Genomic DNA, 18,281 nt, shown 5'->3' on the forward strand with positions numbered 1-18,281 from the left:
CCCGCGAAAGTAAAGCGCTCGTGACGCGTTGTTCACCGGCGGGGTGAGCCACAGGTCCTCCACGGTCCGCGCGTTCACCAATGTTCACCAAGACGCGAGCATTTTTTTTTCGCGGACAACGAGCAAGAGCTACGCTACGCTGAGAACCCTCGGGGCTATCCGTAAAAGCCTGGCCGCAAACGAGCCGCGTAACAGCTTCGAGAGTGTATTTCTGGCGGGAGAACTTCCGCAGGCACGGCGCATCAACGAGGCGCGCTCGACGCTTGGCCGCGGCCGAGGGGTGAGCTATATCGAGGCGTCGCGACGCTTGCGCGGGTTTCATCGACGATCAGCTGGCCGGAAAGCTCGCTGCGTGGTGGGAGCGGGACTCGCAGGGGTCGCGACGCGAAGGGATGACAGCTAGCGGACGGAGATAGATGAGCGAAGGGTGAGGGGAAACCAGCCGGCCTCTAACGTGCCGTCCATTAGGTGCCGTCGGCGACGACGAGGGCAGTGCAGACGGCGACCTACGCACGTTTTCGGCTTCCCCGTGCTCGGGTCTCGGCGTCGTCGCCGAGCAGCGTCGATGACGACGGCGGTAGTGCGCGTCAGTACGCGGCCGTGAGGTGCTGCCGTATCGTCGGTCGTTCCGTCGGGCGGTCGATAGAGGCACGCCGGCCCCAAGGTGCGACGTTACGTTCACTTCGATGAGTCGTCCGCCCGTATTTTATAATGCGGCGCGCCCGTTATCACCGTCGCGCATCCTGTCCCTCCACCGCGTCGTCGTTCACAGGCCGCCGCGGCCACGCGTCGACCAGAACTCGCGCTCACCACCGCCGGGCGACTCCGTGAAGACTTGAAAGCGTCGCGGTATTCGCGAGCGGCGCGTAAGACGAGCAACGTCGAGCGCGCGAGACGAGTCCGTCGTGCCGTCATCCTCGCCACGTCGAGACACATCGCGCGACCAGTAAGCCGGAGTTGTTTCGAACTGCAAACGCGCCGCAAGAGAGAGAAGAAGAGTCCTCCACGCTGCTGTCCTATCTCGAACCGAAAAAACGGTAGCTCGATTTTCATTCGTAAATTCCCTATCGCAGCTGAGACACCTCGATTTTGCACCAAGTGCGAGTAATCCGTGGATGTTCAACGTCTCTCGACGCGACGACTCCGCGTAAGGGACATGGACCGCCAGCAGCAGCTGTCATAAAGCGCGACGTCTCGGCGCCGAAGTGGTATGAGTCACGCTTAATTATTAGGTTTGACGCTTTAGCGATTTATTGCCGCGACGCTTGTTATCCTTCATTTCGGATTGCGATACTGCTTAGAACCGGATTTACATTTGTTCGTTCACGCCGAACCGGTCGGCGCGTCCATCAAGGGATCAGTTGAACGTTCTGCTTTCGTCGGAGAAGTTACATCCGCGCGCTGTGATCATTTACGGCGACGAGTGACGGAGCTGCATCTCTTTAACTCCCGAACGCGCGCAAACCGCAAAAGAAAAATCGCGAACCCGCGCATTCGTCGCCGAGGAGATTTTCTCGCGTAAGCGGAACGGCTCGGAGGTACGACGCTTTCCTGACGCAACGAAAAGCCTACCGAAATCTTTTTCTTACCGTGTGCGAACAGTGTGCTGCATAGCGTGACCCGGAGGGGACCGAGCACGGTATCGCGGGAGACGCTAGGGGTGGCGGTGACGCTGTGCGATTACACTCGGGGGGTTAGCAGCTCGTCGAGTAAACCGCCCTTGTTGCCAGCGTACGGGGATTAGGGGAGTCGATCGCGGGGAGCCCCGTGCTCGTCGCCGTGGCGGTTTCCTTCTGATGGTACAGCGTGTAGGAGTAGTAACTCACCGGCGACGGACGAGCGCGGACGACGGCGCGGATCGTCCACGGCAGAAGCACCGTCGTCGTCGTCTTCGTCGCGACGCGCCGGGCGTACCATGGGCCGCCTCGTTCCGATGATCATCCCCGCGCTCCTCTTCGTCGCTCTGTGCTGTCCAGGATGCGGCCGCGCCGACCTCGCGTCCAACGAGCTTGGGTCCGCCGAGCGGGTCGCGGCGGAGAAACCTCCCGCTTCGCACGGCCCGCAGGCCGACAGCGGCGATTTTCCCAGCAATCTTGACCGGGCCTACCCGGGCCTGGACTTCGGGCCTATGGGTCCAATGAGGGATAAGTCGGCCTTGCCGAACGACGCCACCCTGCGTAGCCTCTCGTCGGCCGGCGTCAACGATGCCGAGCGTCTCCCTGAGGAATCGCGGCAGCTCGCCTCGGCGCAATCCGGTGACGATGCCGCTGCCGACGCCACCAGCATTGGTCAGCAATCGCCGAAACCGGAGTATCACATCGTCAGCGTCGAGTTCACGCGCGTCGAAACGCCTTTCCTCATCGGCATCTGGATCTTCTTCGCCAGCATCGCAAAAATCGGTAAGCGCGGAGAGTCACTCTGATTTTATTCTTCTTCCTCTTTTTCTGTCTCGAGATGCCCGGCGAGGATGCGCGTAGGCGGCAGATGCCGGCCTTTCTGGAGTATATCGTTTAATGTAAACAGCGTGCTTTTCGACGTTTAAGAACGAACGTATTGCGGAGGAGGAGACGAGCAGATACGACAGTTGCGATAAACATTTTCGCAATAAATCAAGCGCTTCTAAACGATATTCGTCCAAGAAGCTAAAATCTCAGTCGTATGTTTTATTTTTTTTTTCCCCTCAAGATATTTGCACCGATAATACAACAATCAAAAAGGTATTTGCCAGTTTTTCTTTCTCAATCATTTTTTAAACATTATGCCTCTTATGTCGTATATGTATTTTTAATTAATTATTTTAATTTACCTTAATATGCACTGTCAAATTGGAAACAGTCAGACAATACGACGCACAATATAATAAATTCAGGAACCGCAATAGATAATACGTTATTTGAACACTGTCACGTCGCGAATACTCTTCGCGCCTATTGTTGCAACCAAAAACATCTGTCGCAATTTTATTGTTCGCCTGTGCATATCAAGCCGCGTCAGTTTTCGCGATACCGGCGGTTTTCGATGAATATATTAGCGCGTCCCATATTTTTCCATTCGTTTACATAATAAAACCCTAGCAAATGTCATCGAAAACTTGCTGTGGCGTTCGCTACGTTATGCAAGCCTCATTACCCTCTTTCGGTGCAATGAAATTTGTTTTTAATTATTTATTTCAAATGAATAACTCGCGCGGGGAAACGCGAACGAAAAGTCCATTATCGCGTCGACAATATCGAGTGATGGTTCCAGCTTGAACGTTCCGCGGCTTGTAGTTTCTTTCGCAGAGATCGTGTTACGTCTTTATTTAACTTGCTCTTGAAAAATTGCCGGCATGGTCCGCCGAAAGACTGTCATTTTGCATTTCGAGATGCGCGACGACGTTTGAGCGCTCGAAGACTCGGAAATATAACGATCTCACGGGGCACGTAGACGTAATTTTCGTGGCGCGATAAGCACCGAACAAACTCGGAACGTGAACATCCCCATTCGCCAGACACAGGCAATATAATGATCCCGATGAGCGCGCAATTTTTCTCTCCCTCCCATGCAATTTCGCTCGCATTGCACACGGCGAGATGTGGCAGTCGAAGAAAAACAAACTGTGCCGCTGATATTTCTGTTCGTTTAACGATGGTAAAAATCGCGAGAGAGGAAAAAAGAACGGGAGAGGAGTGGAGTACACCTGTTTATATAAAGCTCGCACGAAGCGTCGCAATCGCGGGATATAAAGTTTTACATTTTAATACTTAATAATAAAAAAAAAAAAAAAGAAAAGAAATGTTACCGCAGATAAATATAATAGTCGGATTTTTTTAGAACAGTGTCAGGGATCTCGTTTCCGTTCCGTGAACGATAAGCCTTGCGGTCAGTATCACGTTCGCCAGCTCGTCCGTCGCGATCGCGAGCTCACCGCAATCGAGGCGTAGATTCCAGCGGAGAGGGTCCGAGCATGGGAATGCATAAAATACCTAATACACATTGACGAACGGATACGCGATACGATATGACACGCGCTCTCCGGAATTTATGTGAAATCGAGGGGGGAGCCCACCACGTGCCGAGCGTGAAAAAATGTGGGGTACACGCGACACGTCGCACCTGACGCGCGTTGGAACCTTCGCCAAGCAACAGCCACGTGCCCCTGCGTGGCTAACTCTCCAAGAGAGCGATGCAATTTCAGCGGATTCCAATTACCGACGTCGCAGATCGCCAACTCTGCCACTGGGAGCCCGAGTCTCCGGTTCGGAATTATAATTACGAAAATTAGAGCGCGATCCCGATCTACGCTGAGCCGGCAATTAACGATTTAACATGATCGGCCTCCAGGCTTCCACATGGCGCCCAAGCTCAACAAGATCTTCCCGGAGTCCTGCTTGCTGATCGCGGTCGGCGTGATCGTCGGCCTGCTGCTGTTCCAGGCGAGCAGCGTCCACATTTCGCCGCTGACGCCAGACACGTTCTTCTTGTACATGCTGCCGCCCATCATTCTGGACGCTGGTTACTTCATGCCGAATCGGCTGTTTTTCGACCACCTCGGGACGATACTCTTGTTCGCCGTCGTCGGGACTATATTTAATACAATGTCGATAGGTTGGTAAAGACGACGCTTGCGTCTAACAAACTTTCTGCCTGCGGAAATATCGCCTTTTTTTTTTTTTTTTTCTTTTTATTGCATCACGAGTTTTATCTCTGCTTTACTTACGTAAACCGCATATGTAGATTTATTCGAGTGCTTGCCTGCCCACGAGGTCTCAGGAGATAACACGAGCTAGATTCTCGGATGATTTCGAGCATGAAATGTCACCGAGTCAAATGCGATTGTTACGAACGACCTACGTCGGGGAAAATCGGGAAGTAATTCACAGTTTGATATTACCGTCTCGTTGCCGCGATGTGAAACGAAGTTTCAAGTAATAATCGGAAAGCACTTTCCATTTAAAGCAGCTTATTTAGATAGATAAAAGAAAATTAAGTCCACTGGAATGTAAAACATTTTTTTCTCTGACGTACTGACTGCAGCTGCGCTAAACCGCCAACATCTGTTGGGCACCGTATCAAAAAGTTAAACTTCATAAGACGTCGAACTCGCGGACCGGCTATTTGCATAGGCTGTCCCCCTTATATCACGGGAATCGTCAGTTCTAAATATATTTCCTTACATTCGTTCGCACTATAAAACTACACTTTTAACTAAATATAATTTTTTATATTATTAAAACTGTGCACCTTAAAACCGGCGATGAGTGGAGCCGTCCGGGGAGAAAAGGGGGAAAGAAAGCGCACCTCGGGAAATATAATATAATTTAATAGCAACCTGTTAAACACGTATCTAATGCGCGCGGTAAAAATAATCTCGGGGGAAAAAAAAATTTAATTAAAAATCTGAAAGTCTAATAAGACTTTAGCCAAGTTGGCTGCGTGCGTTATACATATGTATAAAGAGAAGCATACATAAAGAAAACATTCCGACCATCCCGCAGATGGTGGAATTTCCATTCTTTGCTCTCCTGCTCGTGGTCCGTTCGCGGTACAGCGTTAAGCGCAGATGTTCCGTCTTGGATACGTAGGGAAAACGCGCGCGGCTTGAGAACGAAAATAGCGCGCGCGTCGAAGCGGACGTTGAGGAGAACGACGAGGATGACGATGATGACGACAACGTGTAAAACATGTGGCGAGATTCCGACGATAGTTGCTATCGTCGCGACGATAACGCGAAACCTAATCACGTTTCCGCGATAAACCAATGTAGGTTTCGAGTGAAATTGTCTGGGCCGAATGGAGGGAAAGGGGCGCAAAATCGACGCGACGTTTAACAACTTGACGTCTGTGTTATTTAATGCTCGATAAAATCGCGTTAAAAAACATATAACGGGATAAGACGGGTACGTCGGGAGTGAACGGCAGGCGTGGCTATCGATCGGAATTAATGACTTTCACATAAAAAGACTGTTAGTGCTACATTTTCGGATGGTCACTTCTTATCGCGAGAAACCAAGACCGCGGTGCCAAGGTCAATAGCATTGTAAAATGCTTCATAAGTACCATTTGCATTCAGAATTTATGAGATGTAAAATAGATGGGAACTCATATTTTTATTCATCCCGTGCAAATAAATATAATATCACAAATATGTTTCCCCCTTCGGAACTTTCGCATCTGTCTCTGGCGATTTTGATTGCGTTGAATTTTTAATTATTTCAATTCAAATTCTTTTTTTTTTTTTTTTTTTTAAATTTCGTATTTGTTCAACAGTGCTTTAAGAAGAAATGTGGAACGGTGCAGCTGTAATTATTTACATTTTCGAGTCCGATTCAAATCAAAATTAATTTGATTAATTTCAATTTTAATTACTAACGAAGTAAATACGCGAAAAAAATAAAATAAATAAATAAATAAAATAGACCTGAATTTCTTCAAAAGGCGCGAATGTAACATCGCGCAAACAAATCGCGAAATTACTTTTGAAAACTGTACGCGAGGTGGAAAACAAAAACGTGAGAAGCGACCGCGATAACGTTACGTTAAAATTTAATTATTTCTAATGACGTTCGCCGTAATTACCACGATAAGATCCAACGATATCCGATTAACCGAATTAATCCGTAAGAACTCGAGGCGGGAAATGAAAACTTCTTGCTTTTCCAGAGCCGTACCGCGCATAACTTGCAAGCAGGAAGTGACACAGCGAGCACAATAACAGCGACGATCGATAGCGCAAAATTACAGCGTGACATTAATTAATATACGATCGGAATAAATTAAAAACTACGTTGTTATTGTTGAGAATTCATGCGCGGCTCGACGTCAAGAATTGTTTTTTTTTTTTTCTCGAAAAAGGTGGAGGCAGCAAGTGCTTGACAGGTACGAATGTGACATGTGGGTGGGCCGCTATCTCTGCAAAGCAAATTTCTATCTTTGGCGACAGTTGATCTCTTTTTTTTCCCGCTCGCTATCCTCGGTAGTTCAACGTTCAACGACTTTGCCGATCGATGAGATAATAATAATTCCGATAAATTGACAATTTATTCAGATGTATTTAAAGCGGATTAACGGCGACGATTCTTGATAATTAAGACGAGCTGCAGACCGGGGAAAAAAAAATGCGATATTAGGCACCGGGCGCGCCCGCGCGCGCTTCTATAATTAAAACGCTATTTGCACTTTAGGTGGATCGTTATGGCTGTTGGGAAAAAGCGGCATATTTGGTTTCGACGCGCCTATCCTCGATATGTTTCTCTTCTCGGCGTTAATCAGCGCCGTCGACCCCGTGGCCGTGCTCGCCGTCTTCGAGGAGATCCACGTAAACGAGATACTCTACATCGTCGTGTTCGGAGAGAGTTTACTGAACGACGCGGTCACTGTCGTGAGTATTACATTATGTATGTACATTACAAGACCTCGCACGCCGAGCAGTCCGTTGCTACGACGGAAGAAGAATTAAAGCCGATCAGCCATAATTGTTCGATCTGCAATGCGAATATGAAATTTCTGCATATGTAAATGGCGAAGAAAAAAAGAGTAGACACACGGATGTATCTTTCTTTTTTTTTTTAGCTAATATATACGCGATAAAAAAAAAAAAAAAAACATGAAATAAATTTGTATAATCGCACACAGCATAAATAAAAAGGTATCTTTGTGACCGATAAGAATTTTAAGAGCTTAAATCTAAATGAATTAACGGAGCGTGAAAATAACGATAGGTTTGCATGTTTTTTAAAAGTTAATCTTCCCGATTGTTATATTTCACATTAATGATCACGAAGCGCCAGGGTATAATCAGCGATGATTCAGAGACAGATAACTATAATTACCCCGCAATTATTTCATCCGCGATATCGGTTCCTTGCTCTTTTCGCACCTGCGCGGCATAGATTGACCCTGGAGTTGACGTAGATTAATACCCTGTCTCTCACCCTCGGGCGTCGCATTTTAGAATAAATATATGGAAATAGAATATGGGGAAGCTTGACACCGCCCCAAATGACAGGCACTCGTCGGTCGTGCGATCGATATAACATTGATCACGTTGTCCATAAGCGCGAGTCAAGTACCGAATACCTTTGCCTCGTTGAAAAATTAATGCCGTATTTGCTCGCGGGCCGTATGTCTGCGATCCGTAATGCTCCGCTTGAATAAAACAAAACACTGCAATGTAAACGCGTTTTATAAACACGGCGATTTTAATAAAACGCGTCGCCAACACTGGCGCCTCGTTGGTTATTAATATCCTTCGTGTACAATTAACTCCTCTGAAAAAGAACCGCGCGTCTCGCTCCGTGTACACCGCTCGGGCAAGAAAAATGTTAACCGTCGGGAAACGCCGGCAGGTTTCTAGAAATGCATTCACTCCGTTCCAATTTTATCTATTACGTAGAGAGGGCTGAAAGTCTCTACAAATAGATCGGCAATATCTCCCGTTCTGTACCGCATTTATAATTTTGTGGTACTCGCGGCTGTCGTTAATCGACCGTACGAAAAAGCACTCCGCCCCGTCAGTATAAAAATTGGGTCGCGCCAAGCTAAGAATGGTAATGCGAAAGCGACTGAGCCGTTAACGATCCGCCGGCCTATTAGTTTCGCGCTGTTGCGAGGCGGGCGAAGGAAAAGTGTCTGGGGTTATTGCGACGAGCGAGTAAAGAAAAATTTAATACGGATACGCAGGTGCTCTATCACATGTTCGAGACGTACAGCGAGATGGGCCCTTCCAGGATCATCTACACGGACGTGCTAGCCGGCCTAGCGTCGTTCTTGGTGGTGGCTTTCGGCGGCACGGTCATAGGTATTGTTTGGGGCTTCGCCACCGGCTTCGTCACCAGGTTCACTCACCAGGTGCGCGTGATAGAGCCGATCTTCATATTCGTGATGGCGTACCTGGCGTACCTCAGCGCGGAGATCTTCCACTTGTCCGGCATATTGGCGTAAGTAAATCATCGCTTTTCGACGTGTCCCTGGCATCTCCAGCCTCGACATGTGGCTTCAATAATGTTTTAACAAACCGCTATATCAAGAGAACCCGAACGACTCGTCTCCATTACGTTGTAACGAGCGCGAGCGAAACTGGCCGTCTTGGATATTAAGTATTTATCAGTGAGCGCGACGGTATCAATTTCAAGAATAAGCTGCGACAACTTGTTGCACCGATCCTGGCACGGCTCTGCAGATATTATAACGAACTGAAATAAACGACGCGAGGTGGATCAATGCCGAATAGAGTTTGCAGGCTTGATTCCCCCCGTAGTTATAGCCGCGATAATTACACATGTTTCGCTAGATTCTCGCCCTGCGAGCTTTAACTTTGTCTGAACGGCGGTGATTGCCGACGCTACTCCGTAATTTCGCAATCTATTCGTTTCAGAATAACTTTCTGTGGTATCACCATGAAGAATTATGTTGAGGCCAATATATCGCACAAGTCACACACGACCGTGAAATATACAATGAAGATGCTGTCGAGCAGCTCGGAGACCATCATATTCATGTTCCTCGGCGTCGCGACGGTGAACAATGCTCACAACTGGAACACATGGTTCATCGTTATGACGATTGTTTTCTGCTCGATTTATCGGGCCGTGGGTGAGTAAAAGCCAGATTTTCTAATTTTACTCGATTGAGAGAACGACTCGGAAAATGATTCTCAAAGTTCGTCTGCTTACGCTTCGCGTTTCTGCCTTAGAGCAGCTATCGCCCGACGTTGCGAGAGATCGCTGTTCCGGCATCGCAATATACTTTTTCATAAAAGTTCGTATTCGCAATAATAACCTTTTTGAAGTCCCTAAAGAGTCTTTTTTTTATGATGCAACTCGTGTTCTTGACCTCGATTTGCCGCAGATGCGATTTATGTAATTTTCCGAATCGCGCAATAAGAGGAAAATTGGCTCGCTCAACTGCTAGCGTGAGAGAAGTTTAAAAGAATATCGCAAAGAGAGGGAAATGAAAAAAGAAAAAAAAAAAAAGAAAAAAAAGTTGCGTGATAATAGTGAATTCGTGTCGAGGAATTACTACACGATAGCGTGGGCCTTGACCGGGCCAGCTGGACGAGGCGTTAAGGGCATCGCTTCGCCTGCAAGCGGAATGCCGCGTAAAGCGATCCGACTAAACGATGAAATCATAATGGGACTTAAGACAATTGACTTTTGCTTACACGAGCATCTTACGTCACTTGTGAGCGACGCTTCATTTATGGCTTCTCGTTCGAGCCGGACAATTTGTCACTTGACCGTGTGGAAAGTGTGCGGAAAGATTAAAAAAAAAAGGGGGCGAGCTTTGAAACACCACGCGTTCCATTAGTGGATTATTTTATCGGTTCGAGGGAAATCGGTCAAAGTCGTAGGAAATTTTTACAAAATTAAAAGTACGAGTCGTACGCTGGAAATAAGGGAAAAGAAAAAAAAAAAGTACAATAAAATAGATATAAATAATCGCGAGACATGCAAAATCTTAGAATTCTTTACGACTAGTGCGCTATACGTACAGACGCTTTTACGGAGAAATATCGCAGCCGCAATTACGCTCGCAAATTCGTGTTCTAGGTGTGATAGTGCTGACAGCGTTGGCGAACCAGTTCCGGCTCCACAAATTGGACAAAGTTGAGAAATTCGTAATGTCTTACGGCGGTCTGCGGGGCGCCGTGGCGTTCGCTCTGGTGCTCCTCATAGATCCTAAACACGTACCTCTACAGCCGATGTTCGTCACTACCACCATCGCCGTCATTTACTTTACAGTGTTCATTCAGGTGAGAATCGCATGGTCGTGATTTACGAGTTCGATATACGAATATGAACGCACGTAAACGTTGCGTAACGACAGATGTTGCGCGTGTTCTTTCACGGAGCGCAAGATAGCAGGCTTTGCGCTAGCAAACTGGGCCGGTCAGCAATGTATTTCGCGGAACCGATGACTCGCGCGTATTTCGAGACACACGTAGCGCGCGTCTTCGCGGGAGACGAAAATGTTTTATCAGAATTGCATTTTATCACCGAGCGGCGAGGAGAGAAAGAGAGAAGAAAGTGGTCGCCGTTAGATCGGAGGGACAGCCAGCCGTCTAATCGACGATTAATGAGCGGCTACGTAAAGAATGCCGGTAGTAACAAAAAAAAGCTCAGCTCAGCACGTGTGCTTTGTCGCGCGATCGATCGGAAACCTAATATCTCTACGCCGCACACACTCGAGCATACACTTTAGCATCAAACGTTTTATCGGCGTGCCGGCTTCTCGGCGCCGATAATCCGCGCCGTAAGCGGGCTGCGTTCGTACGCGACGTCAAGTCCCGTGTGTAAATGCGCTCTCTTATTTTTAGGGAATCACGATCAAGCCCCTGGTTAAAATTCTCAATGTCAAGAGGGCCGAGAAGAGGAAACCGACGATGAACGAGAGGATCCACGAGAGGGTACGTTTTCGAAGTTATTTCGGCTGTCGTTCGCCACCGCCGTGAATCAACGTCGGGGAAACAATGCGGGACCGACATGCATAGACTGACGTGCAAAAATTCGATAAGATCGCTTAACCATTTATCGGCACGACGACGATAGCGCGGAGCCTATTACCCTCGAATCCCCCCCGGCTGCATATAACTCTTTAACGGAGTGACAGTGCCATACGGCTGATATGAAGAATAGGGTCGAATTGTGAAATAGGATAACGTTAGTCATTGTCAAGCCGCATTACAGAATGTGTGCATAGCGGCAATTTTTACCGAGACTTTGATACATCATTCTGCTTGCGTTTGCGTGCACGTGGCAAATCCTGGCGGCTCCGCGACGCCTGCGTTTCCCGTCGAACTGCAAGATAAATAACGTCTGTCTCTTAATTCTTAGATAATGGATCATACGATGGCGGGTATCGAGGACATTTTGGGAAAGCACGGCAACTACCATGTCCGGGATAAGTAAGATGTTTGCGGGCAATTAACTAAAAACCGAGCTGCTTGCGTATAATTGTCACATGACATAGCTTTTCCTTTCTTTCGCGTGAGTTTCTTTTGATAACATATTATCTGATTTGGTTTGCTGTAGATTCAAGCGATTCGACAATAAATTCATTCGACCTTATCTCGTGAGGGATCATTGTGGCGCCGAGCCGAAGATTCTGGAAACGTACTCGAAGCTGGCGATGAAGGATGCGCTGGATTACATAAGGAGAAACGCCTCCACTATCGGCAATATTAGCGGCACTGAAAGTATGTCAGCGATATTCCGCAATTACAGCAATACCGGACAGTTCAATGGAAGGTGCGGGATTCCTCGTTGTTCGTCGCAAACAATTGTCCTTGATAAAATAAAAGCGCAGTCTAATCGCATTCTTTTTCCTCTCTAGTCCCAGCTGCAGCCAGCTTGAAGCGGGATGGAATATCGATCTGCAAGAACTCGAGTACAATCCTTCCAAAAAAGACCTGACGGACGCGAGAATTCACCATCTGCTCGCTGAGGAGCTTTGTAAACCATACAAAAGGGTAAGAGATTATGGTCGAATCTGGATTTTCTTCAAATCCAAAGTCTGCTCGTGATATATGAGCGTCGTGTAATATATTACCGTAATGAAGTAGTAATCTCTCCGCTATTAAATTTTTTAATCGCATCTCTTTAACAACTTTGACATTAATTTATCTCGTGCAAAAATACAATTTTTAAAATTTTCTAACTTTCTCGTTGAATATCTTAATCCTTTAATTTTATTACTCGTATTTATTCTTCTCCGGGATAATGCATTAAAGCCTTTTTATTCTTAATTTGATATTGTAATTCTTTGTTGTAAAAAGGTTTATTTTAAAAATTGTAAGAAAAATAGTTAGTAGGTGGTGGAATAGTTTAAAACATATTGCGTTGAAAACTTTTGTTCAAACGTTACGTTAATAATTTAGCATCGACGTCTGAGCTACAGCCGACACGCGGTGAACGATCGCGATCTCTCGACGCAAGTCAATTACAAGATGCATATGAACATTCGACGGATGGTAGGTGAGCACAAGCATCGTCACAAACGCAGCAAGAAACTACTCAAAGTAAGGATCGATCGATCGTTTGTTATATGTAATTACGACGTCTTTCACTTCCCACTTATCGATTGCGATTCTGCAGGACGGCAAACAGAACCACGTCAGTTTCCCAGAGTTTCAACAGCAGAACGGCTCGACGAAGTTATTTACGCAAGGTACGTGCAATAAACGTCGCAAATAATTAATCGTGCCTCAAGGTTTCGCGACTTTTTTACTCATTTTCAACGATTTATCGTACCGCAGATTACATCAATGGCGTGCTGTACGAGCTGGAAAACGGAGAAACCTCGAAGCCCTCGAGCAAAGAGGATTGGGATTCGGCGATCACGTTCACCGCAAGAACATCCGGTGAGAAGATTTTCTTTTAACACACTAAATCGAATTGAGCTGAAAAATGAGACCGAGAAGGTGGAAATATATCGACGCATGCGGTGATGAGAAAACGATTAGGATTGTTCCTTTTTTTTTTTTTTTTATACATGTATATATAGCAAGTATTGCAAATCTTTCTCAATTTGCGCACATATACTTAATTGTTTCTTAAAAAGTCATGAGTAATACAGTTTAAAATCTTTAAACGAAAGATTCGCCGAATGTAAACGCGGACAATCAGCACGCTACCACCGCTACTACGTCGATGGATACGATAAATACGGAGGAAGGAGACTTGAAAATAGGACGCGACGGTACGTTTTTGAGAGAGAAAGAAAAAGAGTTCGAACGTTTTGCGTTATGAGTCGTTTTCTTTTCCAGCGTACTTTTTTTTTTATATTATTCAGCACTCTCGAGATTATAATTAATTATTGGTTTTGCATTGCAGCTAATCAGTTCTCTCTTTGCATCTTTTTGCTGATTATTTGTCAAGTGTTTGGTTTCTTTTGCCAAAAGCTCGATATAATTTCGACGGATTTGCGTTCTTCGGCGTTGCCGTACGCCGAAAATAGCAAATCCGGCGAAATCATAACGGTCACAATTTCGTGTTCCTATTACTATTGTCTTGCGGTGTTTGACCTAGGTGCGGAAGGCTATAGAGTAACTACCCCTACGGCCACGGAAACTATGTTACCGTGGAAACGTGAGGACGATTACGAGTCGGGTCATCCGATCAAGCAACATGAATTTCCGCCCTGGTGCTCCAATAAAGAATACCTTGCCTACAGCTCACCCTCCGCCACTTTCTTAGGTAAAAAAAAAAAAAAAAGAAAAGAAAAGAGAAAGAGAGAGGGAGAGAGAGCGCGCGCGAAGGAGAATGATAAATCAGTTTAGCAGTTAAATATTAATCTACTACTAAACTTCCGTCAGTTTTTTTTTCCATAAAAGAGTAACGAACATGAAAACCGATAGAGTGTCACGGCACGGCACGGCACGGCTGTGAAGTCAGTTTTCTTTTAAGAAGATTAAGCAACTCTGAAAACTTTCAGCCTGTGGAATCGCTTACTGAGTGTTTATTTTCCGGTGACGCTTCAATATGCTCCGTTATGTCTTTCCGCTTTTCAGGTGGGATCGAACAGCCGAAAGTCCAATCCGTGATTGGCCTATTTCGACGTGAGAGCGTGTGCACGCCCGACAGTATCGATTGCCAGGAGACCGTCGAAGAGGCGGACGAGACGGACGAATACACCCCCGCGAAAGTGGATTCCCCCGCGAAAACGAAGGGTACGTGACGCAAAGCAGAAGGAGGGTACGTGTGGTTCATTTTTATGTTTTTTTTTTTTTTCTCTTTCCGTTTCTCTTTTCCCTGTTATCCTCACGCACCCCAAAACGGATTGTTTCCATTCTACACCACCCTCCCCTTTCTTTTCCAGTGTTTTCAAAAGGAAGTACTCTCACGAAGGAAGTACTCTGAAATACTTAACAAGATTTATATCGCCGATGTGTTAAAAAAAAATCGCATGTCCCAAACCCCGGAGTAATATTTTTAACGACTGGGTGACGCACAACGACTGTGATTTAAGAAAATTTAGGAGAAATACTTGAAACGACACGCTAAAGACTCGATACATTGAGAACCACTGACATATGCTATTTTTTAATGCGTTGTAATAGACGTAACTCACGTTGTGTTGCAAGTCCGTGGCTATTTTTGCGGGCAATTGCAAAATGATCTTCGACACGCGAGTAACCACAACGTGCTGAATATTATTTCGCTGTAGAAATATTATTTCGAAGGTAGATGCATGCTGAATACACAATCCCTGTTTCGAAAATCTTTCTTCTTTCGTTATCATCCATATACGTATATTAAAAAAAACTTCTTGATCGTTTACTTTCTTATTCGTCATATTTTCTTTATACTCTACTTTATGCATTTTAATAATTTTTTTTTTATTTCTTATCACGACATTGGTGCTCGCTGCGATATTTACGATAACGCCGCGGCGGAGAAACTGGTGTCCTCTATCAAATATAATATCTATTTGATTTCAAGATACTAAATTCCTGATGCATCGATTTTATCGTTCAGTTTTCACAATAAATGTCGCATGTATGTGTATACAAATTTTCCAAAGTATTTTTTAAGATATTAATCGTAATAGAAAGAGAACGTTAGTTGCAAATTATAAGAATACTTTCGTCGAAGTCAAATATAATATTGATTGCATCTTTCGATAGATATAGGATACCGGTGGCTAGCCAAAGCGCTGCTCGCGAGCTGTTACTTTCCCGAATAAACAACACGTCTGGCTTACTTTTCCAGGCAATCCGCGGAGGGTGCCCATGAGGAGGGTGTCGATGATGGAGCTTGGCTTTGCCGACCGAGCTCACTTGATGGACAAGACGGCGAACGACGGGTCGCACTCCTTGCCGGATTGCCGGAATGTCCAGAGAGTACGCCTTAACTCTCTTGCCTGTTTACCCGCCCAGATGCCGAGTCTATCGGCCGCTCTGATCACCTCCTCCACGTCGGAATCGTCGGAGGACGTGGAGGACGAGGAAGAGGACAAGGCTTGACCTTTGGCGCCCGTCGCCGAAGACCGGCCGTCCTCCTTCGCGGACGTCGAGCGTCGGCGACGTCGGCCCCTCCGGCGACCACAGAGGCATTCGTTGCTCACCTCGCTCCTGCGACGACCGAGTGCCCCCGTTTGAGAGGACCTGCCCTTGATGAGCCGCCTTCTGCAGGGGGCATCTCGCGAACCTGAATCTCGGCCTGAATCATGTTGACTCGTGCCGCGAATGCGTGAAGATTGCTCCGCCGATTCGGAAGAATAAAAGAACAACGATGCGTATACGAGATTGAAATCTAACGAACCACTGTTATTTTTTCTGCACGCCGCGCGAACGCGAAGATGAAGGCGCTTGTCAAGAGCAAGGGCTTATTTCTAAATCCGTCTCTAAGACGTCTTGGAATTGTGGCCTTAAGGACTGTAAAGTGCTTAAAAAGCTGGGCGATTTGTACGATTTGCTACCGTCGTCGATCGCCATCGGCGCAAATTTTACTTGTCAGTGCTATCGATAAAAGTCTCGCTGCACGACGCCGTCAGCTTGCCTCAAGATTTACTACGAGTACAGTACCTTCTCTCGGGGGTGGATTCGACGATTACCACTGCTATATATTTAGCGAACAAGCTGTGTACAGACTAGTCGATTTAGTACACATTTATGTCTCTTTATGTTATAAGAAAAAAATATTTAATTTCCGCTAAAATTAGTTTAAGTTATTTCCGTCGCCGCTCGCTAGGCAATATTTTTATTTTTTTTTTTTATATGCAATTTTTAAAAGCTCATCAAAGTGTCAATTATATAAATACCAATAATTTTATCACAATCGAAAATTATACATGTCTTGAGTATCCGATTATAGCTACGCTTTTATTCGCTAAGTCGCTAGTCTGGCCACAGCTTTAACGAGGACGACAGTCCAGCGATAGGTGTGTTATATCGTTAGCAGTCCCGTTCTCGTGATTCTAACGCATGTCGTTACAATACGTACGCATGCATCGCAGCACGTAGCGGTGTAGACAACATCTCATAGCGGCGTATCCCCAGAATGAATTTAGGAAAATTCTTTTTTAAGCGGGACGGTTGCGCGACGCTTGCTGTCGACGGCGCGATCATCAATTTGTGTAGAACCGGACGAGAGAGGCGCGGTACAAGCGCGTCGCTCTCCCTTCGAGTATGGCCTTAAAAAAATAACTTTCCAGCAAGCGGATACTCGTGAGTAATGGTGCCTGGTGTAGGATGATATACACTACCACAATACATTGTTAATATCGCTCAGCCACGGCACCGCTTGGTCAATATTTAGCGAAAAGCCGCCAGAAGCATGTACATACGGTTTTTCTTAGAGAAAATGCGCTAGAAAATTATCGGCATTCTCATCGTCATTTTCAACGGCATCTTCATTCTCTTTATTTTTGTTATGTGTCTAGTATTGTTTCATCAACGGGGAGAAAAAAAAAAAAGAAAAAGAAAAAGGAAGAGAGGTGGAGTGCGACCATTAGACCATTCGGTATTCTAGTTATTATTGTTACACTTGTTACTACCGCTAGTATGTGATTATACTAGTTCTACTACTAATAATTAATAACGCAATTATAGCCATCGCTTGGCGCGGCCGGTAGGCGAACGCGTCGAGTTTATGTCAGTTTCGAGGGGAACTTTTGTCGACGGAGTCTTTTGATAGTCGGAGATTTATTGATTTACCGAAATGGACGAGTCGAGATTAGAATACAATTGCGAAATGGGATCGCCTCCAATAGCGGGACCTTGTCATCGAATACCTCACATCCCGAATACCTCCACCGGTACATCGCAGGAAAATTGCGATCTTGTGTTTGTTTTCGCGTGGCTCACAGTGCGATTAATATGCATTTTTATTAACGCCATAACTTAGACTTTCAATAGGCTCTTGATCTTTAACTTCTGACGATTACCTCACTGCTCTTGGGGACCCTTGCGACTTTTATACTTCCTTAAATGAACGCATCGTATTGCGAAGTACTTAATTTAGCGTGCGCGTTCTCTGATACCGAACCATTTTTGTATTTACACGAGGGTGACAGGGTACAAGTTCGCTCTATTTAAAGAAAAAAAAAATAAATAAATAAAAAAAAAAATCAGAGAAAAATCCACATGGGAAGTTTTCTGCGACGCGATAAGTAAAAATGATTTTGCACGGAATATTGGAAGTTCCCCTCGCATGGAATATTCCTCGCGGCCTTTAGTTACTTAGACCGGATAAAGAACGTTGGACTAGTCTCTAGGTGCTAGTCTCCACGCTGTTGATTTGTTAAAAGGAAATAAATGTTTATTTCTTAAAAGACTATTTACTTTTGGTGCTTTCGTTTCG

The 18,281-nt window shown here is 45.9% G+C and overlaps 1 protein-coding gene across 4 annotated transcripts; it reads left to right on the plus strand.

The window, feature by feature from the left end:
• Positions 1-395: 395 nt before the first annotated feature.
• Nhe2 (Na[+]/H[+] hydrogen exchanger 2) lies at positions 396-18,257 on the plus strand. 4 transcript variants are annotated; one of them, XM_070657180.1, is made up of 17 exons: positions 407-2,399; positions 4,324-4,587; positions 7,164-7,360; positions 8,662-8,918; positions 9,356-9,573; positions 10,530-10,732; positions 11,297-11,386; positions 11,814-11,884; positions 12,012-12,227; positions 12,313-12,448; positions 12,857-12,997; positions 13,074-13,146; positions 13,235-13,339; positions 13,576-13,677; positions 14,007-14,174; positions 14,489-14,647; positions 15,690-18,257. In XM_070657180.1, exons 1-17 carry the CDS (start codon positions 1,916-1,918, stop codon positions 15,941-15,943), a joined length of 3,138 nt encoding a protein of 1,045 aa, XP_070513281.1. In that variant the 5' UTR covers positions 407-1,915; the 3' UTR covers positions 15,944-18,257. The 4 variants fall into 4 exon arrangements, with proteins under 4 accessions (XP_070513278.1, XP_070513280.1, XP_070513281.1 ...); XM_070657181.1 differs by lacking the exon at positions 13,576-13,677 and having other exon boundaries at positions 408-2,399; XM_070657177.1 differs by having other exon boundaries at positions 396-2,399; positions 12,857-13,146; positions 13,576-14,174.
• Positions 18,258-18,281: the final 24 nt, after the last annotated feature.

The sequence above is a fragment of the Cardiocondyla obscurior genome, linkage group LG05, assembly GCF_019399895.1.
Source record: "Cardiocondyla obscurior isolate alpha-2009 linkage group LG05, Cobs3.1, whole genome shotgun sequence".
NCBI classification, from domain to species: domain Eukaryota; kingdom Metazoa; phylum Arthropoda; class Insecta; order Hymenoptera; family Formicidae; genus Cardiocondyla; species Cardiocondyla obscurior.